The 15693-nt window shown below is 46.6% G+C and overlaps 1 protein-coding gene across 1 annotated transcript in view; it reads left to right on the forward strand.

Moving 5' to 3' along the window:
- The first annotated feature begins 15591 nt into the window (after positions 1-15591).
- The window catches only part of UBE2V2 (ubiquitin conjugating enzyme E2 V2), a 57058-nt gene continuing 56956 nt past the window's right edge, over positions 15592-15693 (forward strand). The window contains 1 exon segment of the mRNA NM_001266843.1: positions 15592-15630. Within this exon segment, the coding sequence (NP_001253772.1) occupies positions 15615-15630 (16 nt within the window). The 5' untranslated portion in view covers positions 15592-15614.

Consider the following 15693-nt stretch of genomic DNA (forward strand, 5'->3'; position numbering starts at 1 on the left):
GGGGATGTCATCACATATTGGTAGGACAGTGATGGCGACCCCAAGCCACAAAACCAGCGAGTTTTTATTAGGGATTTTAAAAGGGGAGGGGGTGTAGGAACAGGGAGTAGGTCACAAAGATCACATGCTTCAAAGGGCAATAAAGGTCACAAGGCAAGGCAAAATTAGAATTACTGATGAGGGCCTATGTCCCACTGTGCACTCATTGTCTTCATAAACATCTTAACAGGAAACAGCGTTTGAGAGCAGACAACCAGTCTAACTAGAATTTACCAAAATGGAATTTCCCAATCCTAGTAAGCCTGAGGGTACTACAGGAGACCAGGGCGTATTTCAGTCCTCATCTCAACTGCATAAGACAGACACTCCCAGAGCAGCCATCTATAGACTTACCCCCAGGAATGCATTCCTTCCCCAGGGTCTCAATTATTAATATTTCTTGCTGGGAAAATAATTCAGCAATATTTCTCTTACTCACACGTCTGTCTAGAGGCTCTCTGCAAGAAGAAAAATATGGCTGTGTTCTGCCTGACCCCACAGGCAGTCAGACCTTATGGTTATCTTTCCTTGTTCCATGAAAATTACTGTTATTCTGTTCTTTTTCAGGGTGCACTGATTTCATATTGTTCAAACACACATATTTTACAATCGATTTGTACAACAGTGGTCTTGAGGTGACGTACATTCTCAGCTTATGAAGATAACAGGAATAAGAGAATAAAGTAAAAACAGGCATAAGAAATTATAAGAGTATTGACTGGGGAAGTGATAAATGTCCATGAAAATTTCACAGTTTATGTTCGGAGATTGCAGTAAAGACAGGCATAAGAAATTATAAAAGTATTAATTTTGGGAACTGATACCTGTCCATGAAATCTTCACAATTTATGTTCTTCTGCCTTGGCTCCAGCCCGTCCCTCCATTCGGGGTCCCTGACTTCCCGTAACAAAAGAGGGCATGGAGTAATTGAATCCGGGAAGGAGGAAGGGAGCCTAATGCTCGGGAGGAGAGGAGATCCTGTAGATTATGAGGACTGTAGATGGCGGTATGTTGACTAAATGCTAGTTTCCTGCTTTCTAGAGCTAAAACGGCTGCTGCTGTAGCGCTCTAAGACAGATTGGCCATCCTCTAACTGTGTTGTCTAATTGTTTAGAGAGGTAGGCTACAGGGGCAAAGGAAGGAGGGTCTCCTTTCTGTTGCCCTAAGACACCAAGGGCTATTCCTCAGCTTTCAGCAGTATAGAGAGTGAAAGGTTGGGAGATGTCAGGTAAGGACAGAGCTGGTGCAGTGACAAGAGCGGTTTGAAGTTTGCAGAAGCTGGGGAGTATGTTATGCGAGGTATTTAGGGGCTTACTGAGAGGGCCTTTGGCTGCTTCATAGAGGGGGTGAGCTAGGAGGGCAAAGTTGGGAATCCATATTCTAAAAAAGCCTGCCAGTTCTAGGAAGGAAAAGACTTTCCTTTTGGTGGAGGGCGGGGACAGATTATCTATTAGTGCCGCTGGGCGGGGTCATAGCCTGGTCCCCAGGGGAAAGTTGAACTCTTAGGTGAGTTACTATGGGGCTGGAAAGTTGAGCTCTGGAGGGGGAAACTCTATACCCTTTGGTGGCGAGAAAGTTTAAGAGAGAGACTGTGTGGGTTTGAGAGTCTTCTAGAGACGGGCTGCAAAGGGAAAGATCGTCCACCTATTGAAGAAGATGGCTGAGGGAAAGGTTTAAGGAGGTGAGATCTCAAGCTAAAACTTGTCCGAAGAAATGAGGGCTATCTCTGAAGACTTGAGGGAGGACAGTCCAGGTGAGTTGTTGTGATTGGAGGGTGTCAGGGTCGGTCCAGGTGAAAGCAAAGAGGTTTTGGGAGTCAGGGTGCAGGTTAATAGTTAAAAAGGCATCTTTTAGGTCAATAGCAGTGTAGTGGGTGGTGTTGGAGGGAATGAGAGGGAGAAGTGTATAGGGGGTAGGGACTGTGGGATGAATAGGAAGGATGGCCTGATTGATGGCTTGGAGGTCTTGGACGAGTCGGTATGAGCCATCTGATATTTTAACCGAGAGGATGGGGGTGTTATATGGAGAATGTGTTGGCCTAAGAAGACCACATGAGCAGAGCTTGTGACGGGCTGCGAGCCTTTTTGGTGGGTTAGGGAGATGGGGTATTGGGGCACATTGAGAAATTTAGAGGGGTCTTTTAACTGGATTTTGATGGGGTCATGGTGAGCAGATAGGGAAGGGGTGGTGGTGTCCCACATTACTGGGTTTACAAGAGACGTGGGAAGTGGGTACTGGGGAGAGGGCTCAGGGGCCAGACTAGTGAGGAAGAGTAGGAGAGACTCTGGTTGAGGAAGGGAGAAAAAGGTGATAGAAGCTTTGAATCTGGCTAAAACGTCTTGGCCTAGGATGGGGTGGGGGGCGCGTGTAGGGCAACGAGGCATGATAAGGAAAGAGTATGAGAAAACAGTATCAAAGAGAGAGCAAGTAAGGGATCTGGTGGTGCGTGGACTGAAGTGAGATGAGTCTGTCAAGCCCACAACTGAGACCTGGGAGGGATGAGTGGGTCCTGAAAATTTAGGCAAAGCCCAGTAGGTGGCCCTGCTATGGATTAAAAAAGAGATCGGCTTACCTGCTACCAGTAGAGTTACCCTGGGCTCCATGCAGTGATGGCAATGGGGGCCGGAGGCTCTGGGCATCGTCAGTCTTCAGTGGTTAGGCTGAGGACCTGTGGGAGTGCAAGTGATTCTTCATTTTTTGTCTTGTTGAAGGGGTGGTGGCTCTGAGGAGCAGGCTTGTCTGTCCATTTGCTGAGAGGACAGTGGGACTTCCAGTGGCCTGTCTGCTGGCAGACTGGGCAAGGGCTCTTTGGCACTTGAGGGCTAGGACATGCCCGCACCCAGTGGCCTTCTTTGCCACACTTAAAACAAGGCCCAGGAGGGTTGCTGCTTTGTGCCCTTGGGTAATATGACTGGGTTGACGGATAACTGCTGCTGGAAGTTTTTATTTAGCATGATCTCTTTGGGCTTTATCTAATTTATTTTGCTCATCCCTGCTATTAAAGACTTTGAAAGCCAGGTTAAGGAGGTCTTGTTGTGGGGTTTGAGGGCCATCCTCAGCCTTTTTAAATATGCGCCGGATGTCAGGAGCAGATTGGGAAATAAAATGGATGTTAAGAACAATAGAAAAGGCCGGGCGCGGTGGCTCAAGCCTGTAATCCCAGCACTTTGGGAGGCCGAGACGGGCGGATCACGAGGTCAGGAGATCGAGACCATCCTGGCTAACACGGTGAAACCCCGTCTCTACTAAAAAATACAAAAAACTAGCCGGGTGAGGTGGCGGGCGCCTGTAGTCCCAGCTAATGTAGTCCCAGCTACTCGGGAGGTTGAGGCAGGAGAATGGCGTAAACCCGGGAGGCGGAGCTTGCAGTGAGCTGAGATCCGGCCACTGCACTCCAGCCTGGGCGACAGAGCGAGACTCCGTCTCAAAAAAAAAAAAAAAAAAAAAAGAACAATAGTTCCTTCCTGGGAGGTAGGATTGACATGGGTATATTTTTGGAGAGCCTCTGTAAGGCGAGAAAGGAATTGGGCAGGGTTTTCATCGGCCTTTGGGAGGTTTCTTTGAGTTTTTCGGAATGTACAGCCTTTATGGGCAGTTTTGTTAAGGCCTGCAATGAGGCAAGTAATCGTATGATTACCGGAGGCCGGGCTGGGTTCTGTGGGTTAGTATTTCTGGGTAGGCTCTTCGGTGGGGAGGGGGGGACTGCAGCGGCCCCTACTGGCCTAGTAAGATTTGCCAATGGAAGTCATCCGCATGGGCCTGGGCTGCAAGTCACACTCTTTCCTTCTTTTCCGGAAGGAGGGTAGAAGACAGAATAATATAGGGATCATGCCAAGTAAGTCAATAAGACTGAGTGAGATATTTAAATTCTTTGATGTAAGTGTCAGGATCGGAGGACAAGGACTCCAGACGTTCCTCAATTTGGGAGAGATCGAAGAGGGAAAAGGGGACGTGGAAACGGACAATCCCTTCGGCCCCTGCCACTTCCCGGAGAGAAAGCAAGGGAGCGGGCTGCTGGGCATGTTGGGCTCGAGAATGAGTAAGGGGTGGAGACGGGGACGACTCAGAGTCCGGGGAGGACTCAGAGGCGGTGCGGTTGGAGAGAGGGAGGTAGAGCCAGAGTGGAGGCATACGGTGGGGGGTCATGCTGTTCTGGTGGAGGATTAGGATGTTGTGGAGGAGGGGAAAAATCAGCGGGATCAAAGGAGGAGGAGTCATCCGCTGGGGTTATTGGGGTGAGGGGAGCAGGAGGTGAGTGGACTTCGGAGCGTGCGAGGAGAATTTGAAAAGTAGAGCAAGACTGGCAGACGGGAGGACGACTACGGAGAGTAGAGAAAGCCTGAACATAAGGAATCTCAGACCACTTCCCATTGCTGTGGCAAAAGTTGTCTAAGTCTTTGAGCACGTTGGAGTTGAAAGTGCCATTTTCGGACCATTGGGAGTCATGGTCTAATTTGTATTGAGGCCACGCTGTATTACAGTAAAAGATAAGCCTTTTAGGGCGGATTTCTGAACGAAGGCCAAGAGTATTGAGATTGCATAGGAGGCACCCAAGGAGGGTAGTTTTAGGAGGAGCAGATTGAGAGGCTCCCATAATGAATGGAAGTAGGGGGGCCTGTAGAGGAAGAAGAGACTGCCGGTGACAAGGACGTGGAAGAGGGCGTCCCCTTTCCCACGTAACTTGTCCGGAATAGAGAAGGTAACCGCCGTGTCAAGCGTCCCTGAAACAGAGGAACCAGAGGCCTGGAGGCCAGGGGAAGCCCTTGACCCAGCGCTGGGTCTTTCAGAAACGGAGAGACAAGGGTTTTGGGGAACGGCAACAGTCTCTTTTTACTCACCCTGGCGGAGGCTTTGATGGTGGATGAAGTCGCCAGCAATGGGAGAGTCTAGGAGATTCTCTGGGTCTTCAGCAGGTTCAGGGAAGGGGGAGAGACTGGCCCGGAGAGGCGTGATGGGGAGGGAGGGAGGGAGGGAGGGGGGGGAGCGGGGGGGCAGCCAGCCAGAATCTATCCCCTTCGCAGGTTTCGGCACCAGAATGTAAGGTCAGTCATGAGAAAGGAAAAATAGACCCAGTTAGGTGAGCAAGTTTTTATTAATCTGCTGTCTGCCCCCTTAACAGTCAAGGGAAGCAGCACCAAGCTTACACAATGAGGGGTTTATACTGGGGAGAGGAGCTTGAGAGAGTTATTTGGTATGGCTGCATCCTGGGATTGTTTGCTGGTTAATTTTGCCACATATCACCTTGTGACGTTTATTACAGGAGGGTGTAGGTAAAGTTTCTTTATGCTTCCCACAACCTTCCCCTGTGTGGTCTGGATGGTTTGTAATTGGGGTTTGCTTATTGCAGCAAGGTCTGATAAGTGAAGTCGGCTGGCTTCACCGTGGCCTTTGATAAGGACTTAGAAAGGTAAAGAGACTTGGAGAAGGGTGGACGGCACAGAGAAGAGTTCCAGAGCATTAGGGGGAGGGGTGGGCAGCACCAAGGAGCTTTTTTGGGGCAGTTTGTCCCTAACAATATCCAAGGACTGAGAACTGAGGAGAGCAAAGATCACCTGGTGGCTATCAAGCGGACCATCCAGAGGCAACACTCCTTATCTGAGGAATTCATGAGTAATTAGACTTCTTTTTTTTTTTTTTTTTTTGAGAGGGAGTCTTGCTCTGTTTTCAGGCTGGAGTGCAGTGGCACAATATTGGCTCACTGCAACCTCTGCCTCCTGGGTTCGAGTGATTCTCCTGCCTCAGCCTCTTGAGTAGCTGGGATTACAGGCATGTTCCACCATGCCCAGCTAATTTTTTATTTTTATTTTTAGTAGAGACGGGGTTTCACTGTATTAGCCAGGATGGTCTTGATCTCCTGACCTCGTGATCCGCCTGCCTTGGCCTCCCAAAGTGCTGTGATTACAGGCATGAGCCACAGCACCCCGCCCAGACTTCCCTATTATCTAAAGCCAGATTCTGGTACCAAGCTTCTTTACAAAAAACGTATAAGTAACTATGTAGCAGGACGAGCTGCAGACAAAACTCCTCAGACACCAACCGGGTTAAAGAAGGAAGGAGCTTAATTCTGTCGGGAGCGTCGGCAGACTCACATCTCAAAAACCAAGCTCCCCAAGTGAGCAATTCCTGTCCCTTTTAAGGGCTTACAATTCTAAGGGGGTCCACATGAGAGGGTTGTGATTGATTGAGCAAGCAGGGGGGCTTGCATGCACCAGTAATCAGAATGGAACAGAACAGGACAGGGATTTTCACAATGCTTTTCCATACAACGTTTGGAATCTATAGATAACATAACCAGTTAGGTAAGGGGTTGATCTTTAACTACCAGGCCCAGGGCATGGTGCCGGGCTGTCTGCCTGTGGATTTCATTTCTGCCTTTTAGTTTTTACGTCTTCTTTCTTTGGAGGCAGAAATTGGGCATAAGACAATATGAGGGGTGGTCTCCTCCCTTAAGTAGAATTTCTATACATCTCTGGAATGTATGCATGTTGAAACTCATTGTGCAACCCTTGCTGACATCATGGCACCAAAATGTCTACAGACGTAATCATTTATCATGACATGTGTGGGTAAGATGGTCCAAATTATCCTTAGGCTCCCACTTTAAGGTCCATAAATACTCCTGAGTAAAATCCACCATGTGGCTCAGTCCTCTCTTGCTGAAGCGCCCTGTTGCAGTCTGCTGCAATGTGTTATCTAATATAACTTTCCTTTTCAAACTTATCCTGTTATTGGTAAATTCTTTTACCACCTGCAAGCCAACTAGTCTCTGCTGCTGGGGCTCTGATAAGGCCACTAAGAACTAGTCCTCAAAAGCCGGGTGCAGTGGCTCACGCCTGTAATCCCAGCACTTTGGGAGGCTGACGTGGGTGGATCATGAGGTCAGGAGATTGAGACCATCCTGGCTAACATGGTGAAACCCCGTCTCTACTAAAAATAAAAAAAAAATAGCTGGGTATGGTGGCGGGCACCTGTAGTCCCAGCTACTTGGGAGGCTGAGGCAGGAGAATGGCGTGAACCCGGGAGGCAGAGCTTGCAGTGAGTGTAGATCAGGCCACTGCACTCTAGCCTGGGCAACAGACGGAGACTTTGCCTAAAAAAGAAAAAAGAAAAGAAAGAAAGAACTAGTCCTCAATACTATTAATTCATGTAGAAGAGAAAGACTCAGAATAAATGGCCAGTGAAGTAGCAGAAGGACCAGGTGTTTCTCTGTATTTTGATGCACTGATGACTTGGGGCCTTGTGAACCCTTGAAGGATGGCCCCTCTCAGTGTTAGCTAATTCCCAGAGACAGTAAATAGCACTTTGGGGATTGTGCCTTTCAAATACAAACCAACAGAGTGTGCTCCCTCACCACCTTCTTCATTGAGCTCTCACACTCTGGCCACTGTTTTCCCACCTTAATCATTCAAGGACAAAGTAACCTGACAATTAGGGACAGCCCTTATGCCTCAGAGCCTGTTTAGCATTTGCTTAGCAGCCAATGCTAAGCCTGCTTATCATCCCTTTCCTGTTCCTTCCCATGGAAAATACAGTTAAGGCTGTTACCCACATTTCCCTCTTGCTCCTGCCTCCTGACCAAACTACTACCTTTAAAACACTAGGACATGCCTGTAATCCTAGCACTTCGGGAGGCAGGCAAATCACTTGAGCCCAATATCTTGAGATGAGCCTGGACAACATGGTGAAACCCCGTCTCTACAAAAATTACAACAAATTAGCCAGGTGTTGTGGCATATGTCTGTAGTCCCAGCTACTCAGGAGGCTGAAGTGAAGGATCACTTGAGCCTGGGAGGTTAGGGCTGCAGTGAGCTGTGATAGTGCCACTGCACTCCAGGCTAGGCAACAGAGTAAGACCCTGTCTCAAAAACAAAACAAAACAAAACAAAACAAAAAAACACTAGGAAAGTGTGGTAGTTTTTTTTTTTTTTTTTTTTTTTTTGAGACGGAGTCTCGCTCTGTCGCCCAGGCTGGAGTGCAGTGGCCGGATCTCAGCTCACTGCAAGCTCCGCCTCCCGGGTTTACGCCATTCTCCTGCCTCAGCCTCCCGAGTAGCTGGGACTACAAAAAGTGTGGTAGTTTTGAAGTCAAGTGAAAAATTGGTCCTCCAGAAGAAACAACCCACAGAATGGGAGAAGATATTTGCAAACCATACATCAGAAAAGAGCTTAATATCAAAAATATATAAGGAACTCAAACAACTCAAAAGCAAGAAAGCAAATAACCTGATTTAAAATTGGGCAACAGGCTGGGCACAGTGGCTCATGCCTGTAATCCCTTTGGGAGGTCAAGGTGGGTGGATCACTTGAGGTCAGGAGTTTGAGACCAGCCTGACCAACATAGTGAAAACCTCTCTCTACTAAAAATACAAAATGAGCCGGACGTGGTGGCGCATGCCTGTAATCCCAGCTGCTTGGAAGGCTGAGGCTGGAGAATCCCTTGAACTCAGGAAGTGGTTGCAGTGAGCCGAGACTGCGCTATTGCATGCTAGCCTGGGCAACAAGAGCGAAACTCCGACTCAGGAAAAGAAAAAAAAGGGCAACAGATCCAAAAAGACATTTCGCAAAAGAAGCAGAGGCTCATGATCTAATCATTAACTAAAGGTCGTACCTCTTAACATTGTTGTATTGGGGATTAAGTTTCCAACACTTGATCTTTGGGGGACACATTCAAACCACTGCAAACATTATTCACAATAGCCTCAAGATAAGGAATTGACTTGTGTCCATCAGTGGATGACTAGATAAAGATAATGTGGCATATATGTACACAGTAGAATACTACTCAGCCTTAAAAAGAAAGAAATACTGTCATTTGTGACAATGTGGGTGAACCTGGAGGACCTTATGATAAGTGAAATAAGCCAGGCACAGAAAGATAAACATTACATTATCTCACTTACTTGTGGAATACAAAAAAAGTTCAACTAAAAAGTAAGGAATGGAGGCCAGGCATGGTGGCTCACACCTGTAATCCCAGTACTTTGGGAAGCTGAGGTGGGCAGACTGCTTGAGCTCAGGAATTAAGAAACCAGCCTGGGCAATATAGTGAAACTGAGAGGAGAGGAGAAGGGAGGGGAGCGGAGGGGAAGGGAAAGGAAAAAGGAAAGGAAAGGAAAGGAAAAACAGTGGTTACCAGGGTATGCAGGGGTGGGGGGATTGGGGAGATGTTGGTCAAAGGATTAAAAATTTCAGTTAGACAGGAGGAATAAATTCAGGAGATCTATAGTTAATAACAACATACTGTATTCTTGCAAATGGCTGAGAGTAGATTTTAAATGTTCTTACTAGAATATGATTTATATGGTAACACATATGTTAATTAGCTTGATTTTGTCATTCTGTAATGTATACATATTTCAAAATATCATGTTGTTTAAAAAAAGAGAGAATTGGCCAGGTGCGGTGGCTCACGCCTATAATCCCAGCACTTTGGGAGGCCGAGGAAGGAGAATCATGAGGTCAAGAGATCGAGACCATCCTGGCCAACATGGTGAAACCCCGTCGTCCCAGCTACTTGGGAGGCTGAGGCAGGAGAATCGCTTGAACTTGGGAGGCGGAGGTTGCAGTGAGCTGAGATCGCGCCACTGCACTCCAACCTGGGCGACAGAGCAAGACTCTGTCTAAAAAAAAAAAAAAAAGAAAAAAGAAAAAAGAAAAAAAGGGAGAGAGAGAATTTAGTTCTCAGATAACAGAATGGTTGATTGCTCTAGAAGCTGCTGCTGGCAGGTCAAGTGGGATGAGCACTGGGAATTAACCATCAGATTCCATAATTGGATGGCACAGTAAACAGGGAAAACATAATGAAAGTGAAGAGTAAGCTTTAGACCAAACACTTTAAGTGGTTGAACTTTGTCCCCAGCAGGAGAAAGAAGCTCAGCTCCAAATTGAAATTACAGGGGAGATAGCATGAAAATGTCAAGAAAGCAACAATGTTCCCAGGGCGCATAATGAGTTTTTTTGGGCGTGCATGTGTGTGAGTGTGCTTTGATCACAGGTACTGAGTTTCCTGTTAGTGGGAGAGTCCATGAATGTCTTGGCTATTGAGGGCCCGCAACTCTGAGGGTCAAAAAGTCAAGTGGATTAAAATGGATCTGATTTTCATGTTACAGAGATAACAGTTTTTTTGCTGTACTAACTTCTTAGTACAGACTAAAAGAGCAGATCAGTTTAACGAAAAGACAAGAAAAAGGAATCAGGAAAGGATTCAGAGAAGTGAGATTTCAACTGGGCCTTAAGGAAGGACAGGATATTGAAAGGTGGAGGAGAAATGCGGTATCTCAGGTGGAGAAACAACCAGGGCAGTGGCAATAGTGCACCTGAGAGGCGACTTGGCTGAGTGTGGGCATGCACTGGAGAGAGATGGGAAATCATTCAGGAGATGTCAGTGGAGGTTGGGTTCTGGTAGGTTGTGAAAATCAGGCCGTGGTGTTTGGGCTTGGCATCCTTGGCCAGGTTGGTAAATGGACCATTTTCTGCTGTAACTCCCTATGGTAGTTACATCAATATGGGATGACAAGACTTTTTTTTCTGCTGGTCTTAGAAATGGCTCTTCAGATAATCATTATTGGCAATCAATATGAAACTTACTACCAATCTGGTGGTACACAAAAGGAAGCAAATGCAGGTTTTCTTAATCAGTAAGGACATAATAAATGTGGTGTTTAAGAAGTATTGATATTCAGGATAGGTCAGCTAGAGACTTGCTAAGTATGTAATGCTGAGGTCACTAGAACTCAGCAGACAAACGGGGAAAGTTTAATAATTTGATGATAATATTAGAGTTTTTCTCTGCACTGGTAAGAAATTTCAGTTAGATTGTTATGTCAGGTTCCTTTGTGAGAAAAACAGTCTCATTTTGGCTTGTCAAGTTAGAGTGGCTTGACAGTAGATAAGAATATGATTCTTCTTTATTTTCTTTCTTTTTTTTTTTTTTTTTTTGAGAGAGTCACCTCTTGTCATCCAGGCTAGAGTGCAGTGGCAAGATCTCAGCTTGCTGCAACCTCCACCTCTTGGGTTCAAGCAATTCTCTGCCTCAGCCTCCCAAGTAGCTGGGATTACAGGTGGCCGCCACCACACCGGGCTAATTTTTGTATTTTTAGTAGAGACAGCGTTTCACCATTTTGGCCAGGCTGGTCTTGAACTCCTGACCTCGTGATCTACCTGCCTTGGCCTCCCAAAGTGCTGGGACTACAGGAGTGAGCCACCACACCTGGCCCCCCGCTTTTTTTTTTTTTTTTTTTAAGACAGTGTCTCATTCTGTTGCCCAGGCTGTATTACAGTGGTGCCATCATAGCTCACTGAAGCCTTAACCTCCTAGCTCAAGTGATCCTCCCATCTCATCCTCCCGAGTTGCTGCGGCTACAGGCACAAACCAGAATGCCAGGTTTTGTTTGGTTTTTTTTTTTTTTTTAATTTAAGTTCTGGGCAACAGGGGCAGAATGTGCAGGTTTGTTACATAGCTATACACGTGCCATGGTGGTTTGCTACACCCATCAACCTGTCATCTACATTAGCTATTTCTCCTCATGCTATCCCTCTCCTAGCCCCCAACCCCTGACAGGCCCCGGTGTGTGATGTTCCCCTCCCTGTGTCCATATGTTCTCATTGTTCAACTCCCACTTATGAGTGAGAACATGAGGTGTTTGGTTTTCTGTTCTTGTGATAGTTTGCTGAGAATGATGGTTTCCAGCATTATCCATGTCCCTGCAAAGGACGTGAACTCATCCTTATTTATGGCTGCATAGTATTCTATGGTGTATATTTGCCACATTTTCTTCATGCAATCTATCATTGATGGGCATTTGGGTTGGTTCCAAGTCTTTGCTATTGTAAATAGTGCCACAATAAATATACATGTGCATGTGTCTTTATAGTAGAATAATTTACAATGCTTTGGGTATATAGCCAGTAATGGGATTGCTGGGTCAAATAGTATTTGTTTTTTTTTTTTGAGATGGAGTCTCGCTCTGTTGCGCAGGCTGGAGTGCAGCGGAGTGATCTTGGCTAACTGCAAGCTCCGCTTCCTGCGTTCACACCATTCTCCTGCCTCAGCCTCCCGAGTAGCTGGGACTACAGGTGCCCGCCACCACGCCCGGCTAATTTTTTGTATTTTTTAGTAGAAGCAGGGTTTCACCGTGTTAGCCAGGATGGTCTCGATCTCCTGACCTCGTGATCCACCCATCTTGGCCTCCCAGAGTGCTAGGATTACAGGCATGAGCCACCACGCCTGACCGTGCAAATAGTATTTCTAGTTCTAGATCCTTGAGGAATTGCCACACTGTCTTCCACAATGGTTGAACTAATTTACACTCCCACCAACAGTGTAAAAGCATTCCTATTTCTCTACATCCTCTCCAGCATCTGTTGTTTCCCGACTTTTTTAATGATCACCATTCTAACTGGTGTGAGACACTAGCTCACTGTGGTTTTGATTTGCATTTCTCTAATGACCAGTGATGATGAGCTTTTTTTCATGTTTGTTTGGCTGCATAAATGTCTTCTTTTGAGAAGTGTGTGTTCATATCCTTTGCCCACTTTTTGATGGGCTTATTTTTTTCTTGTAAATCTGTTTAAGTTCTTTGTAGATTCTGTATATTAGCCCTTTGTCAGATGGATAGACTGCAAAAATTTTCTCCCATTCTATAGGTTGCCTGTTCACTCTGATGATAGTTTCTTTTGCTGTGCAGAAGCTCTTTAGTTTAATCAGATTCTATTTGTCAATTTTGGCTTTTGTTGCCATTGCTTTTGGCGTTTTAGTCATGAAGTCTTTGCCCATGCCTGCGTCCTGAATGGTATTAATAGCCTAGGTTTTCTTCTAGTGTTTTTATGGTTTTAGGTCTTACGTTTAAGTCTTTAATCCATCTTGAGCTTTTTGTATAAGGTGTAAGGAAGGGATCCAGTTCCAGCTTTCTGCACAGGGCTAGCCAGTTTTCCCAACACCATTTATTAAATAAGAAGTCCTTTCTCCATTGCTTGTTTTTGTCAGGTTTGTCAAAGATCAGACGGTTGTAGATATGTGGCGTTATTTCTTTTTTTTTTTTTTTTTTTTTTTTTTTTGAGACGGAGTCTCGCTCTGTCGCCCAGGCTGGAGTGCAGTGGCCGGATCTCAGCTCACTGCAAGCTCCGCCTCCTGGGTTCACGCCATTCTCCTGCCTCAGCCTCCCGAGTAGCTGGGACTACAGGCGCCCGCCACCTCACCCGGCTAGTTTTTTGTATTTTTTTTAGTAGAGACGGGGTTTCACCGTGTTAGCCAGGATGGTCTCGATCTCCTGACCTCGTGATCCGCCCGTCTCGGCCTCCCAAAGTGCTGGGATCACAGGCTTGAGCCACCGCGCCCGGCCGTAGTGGCGTTATTTCTGAGGCCTCTGTTCTGTTCCATTGATCTATATCTCTGTTTTGGTACCAGTACCATGCTATTTTTGTTACTGTGGCCTTGTAGCCATAGTTTGAAGTCAGGTAGGTAGTGTGATGCCTCCAGCTTTGTTCCTTTTGCTTAGGATTTTCTTGGCTATGTGGGCTCAATATCCATGATGAACATTGATGCGAAAATACTCAATAAAATTCTGGCAAACCGAATCCAGCAGCCCATCAAAAAGCTTATCCACCACGATCAAGTCAGCTTCATCCCTGGGATGCAAGGCTGCTTTAACATATGCAAGTCAATAAACATAATCCATCACATAAACAGAACCAATGACAAAAACCACATGATTATCTCAATAGATGCAGAAAAAGCCTCGACAAAATTCAACAGCCCTTCATGCCAAATCTCTCAATAAACTAGGCATTGATGGAACGTATCTGAAAATAATGAGAGCTATTTATCACAAACCCACAGCCAATATCATACTGAATGGGCAAAACTGGAAGGAAGGATTCCTTTTTTTTTTTTTTTTTTTTTGAGTCGGAGACTTGCTCTGTCCCCTAGGCTGGAGTGGAGTGCAGTGTCTCAATCTCATCTCACTGCAAGCTCTGCCTCCTGGGTTCACGCCATTCTCCCGCCTCAGCCTCCTGAGTAGTTGGGACTACAGGGGCCTGCCACCACGCCCGGCTAATTTTTTTGTATTTTTTTTTTTTAAAGTAGAGACGGGGTTTCACCGTGTTAGCCAGGAAGGTCTTGATCTCTTGACCTCGTGATCCACCCACCTCTGCCTCCCAAAGTGCTGGGATTACAGGCGTGAGCCACTGCACCCGGCCAGAAGCATTCCCTTTGAAAGCGGGCACAAGACAAAGATACCCTCTCTCACCACTCCTATTCAACGTAGTATTGGAAGTTCTGGCCAGGGCAATCAGGCAAAAGAAAGAAATGAAGGGTATTCAATTAGGAAAAGAAGAAGTCAAATTGTCTCTGTTTGCAGATGACATGATTGTATATTTAGAAAACCCCATCTTCTCAGCCCCAAATCTCCTTAAGCTGATAAGCAACTTCAGCAAAGTCTCAGGATACAAAATCAATGTGCAAAAATCACAAGCATTCCTATACACCAATAACAGACAAACAGCCAAATCATGAGTGAACTCCCATTCACAATTGCTACAAAGAGAATAAAATACCTAGGAATACAACTTACAAGGGATGTGAAAAACCTTTTTTTTTTTTTTTTTTTTTTCAGTTTTATGTAGAGACTAGGTATCACTATATTGTCCAGGCTGGTCTCAAAGTCTTGGGCTCAAGCGATCCTCCTGCCTTGGCCTCCCAAAGTGTTAGGATTACAGAAGTGAGTTTCGGCCCCCAGCCTGTATTACTTTCCTCTTTCTTTCTTTCCTTCCTTTCTTTTTCTTTCTTTCTTTCCTTCTTCCTTTTCCTTCCTTCCTTTTCCTTCCTTCCTTCCTTTCTTTTTCTTTCTTTCTCTCTCTCTCTCTCTCTTTCTTTCTTTCTACAGTCTCCCTCTGTTGCCCAGGCTGGAGTGCAGCGATTTCTGCTCACTGCAGCCTCACCTCTAGGGCTCAACTGACCCTCCCACCTCAGCATCCCTAGCTGTTCAAATTTATCGTCCAACTCTTTTGAATCATTTATCAAAGCAAATCTGTCAATGCCCACTTATTTTTATTTATTTTTTTGAGGCGGAGTCTCGCTCTGTCGCCCAGGCTGGAGTGCAGTGGCGCAATCGCGGCTCATTGCAACCTCCGCCTCCCTGGTTCAAGCGATTCTGGTGCCTCAGCCTCCGAATAGCTGAGATTACAGGCGCGCGCCACCACGCCCGGTTAATTTTTGTATTTTTAGTAGAGACGGGGTTTCGCCATGTTGGCCAGGCTGGTTTCAAACTCCTGACCTCAGGTGATCCCATCACCTCGGTCTCCCAAAGTGCTGGGATTACAGGCGTGAGCCACCGTGCCCGGCCCTCATGAACTTATTCTTTAGTGTTTCATTTTGAGAGCGAAGTCACAAGGGAATTGCGGAAACAGCAGCGAGGCCCCGCAACCCCTCAGCCCACGTGCTCACTGTCACGGCTCCGGTAGCCCCGCGCCCGCCGGGGGCGGAGTCCGCTATGACGCGGGCAGAGCAGCGCACTCCCGGAAGTGACGCGCGACGGTTCGTGCGTGCGTGCGGGCGGCTGCGTCGGGCTGCAGGAGAAGATGGCGGTCTCCACAGGTCGGTTCCCGGGCCGGGCTGCCTGATTTTCTGCTCCTACCCGGCTCTGCCCCTCTGCCTGCT

This window comes from Macaca mulatta, chromosome 8 (genome assembly GCF_049350105.2).
Source record: "Macaca mulatta isolate MMU2019108-1 chromosome 8, T2T-MMU8v2.0, whole genome shotgun sequence".
In the NCBI taxonomy this organism is placed as follows: Eukaryota; Metazoa; Chordata; class Mammalia; order Primates; family Cercopithecidae; genus Macaca; species Macaca mulatta.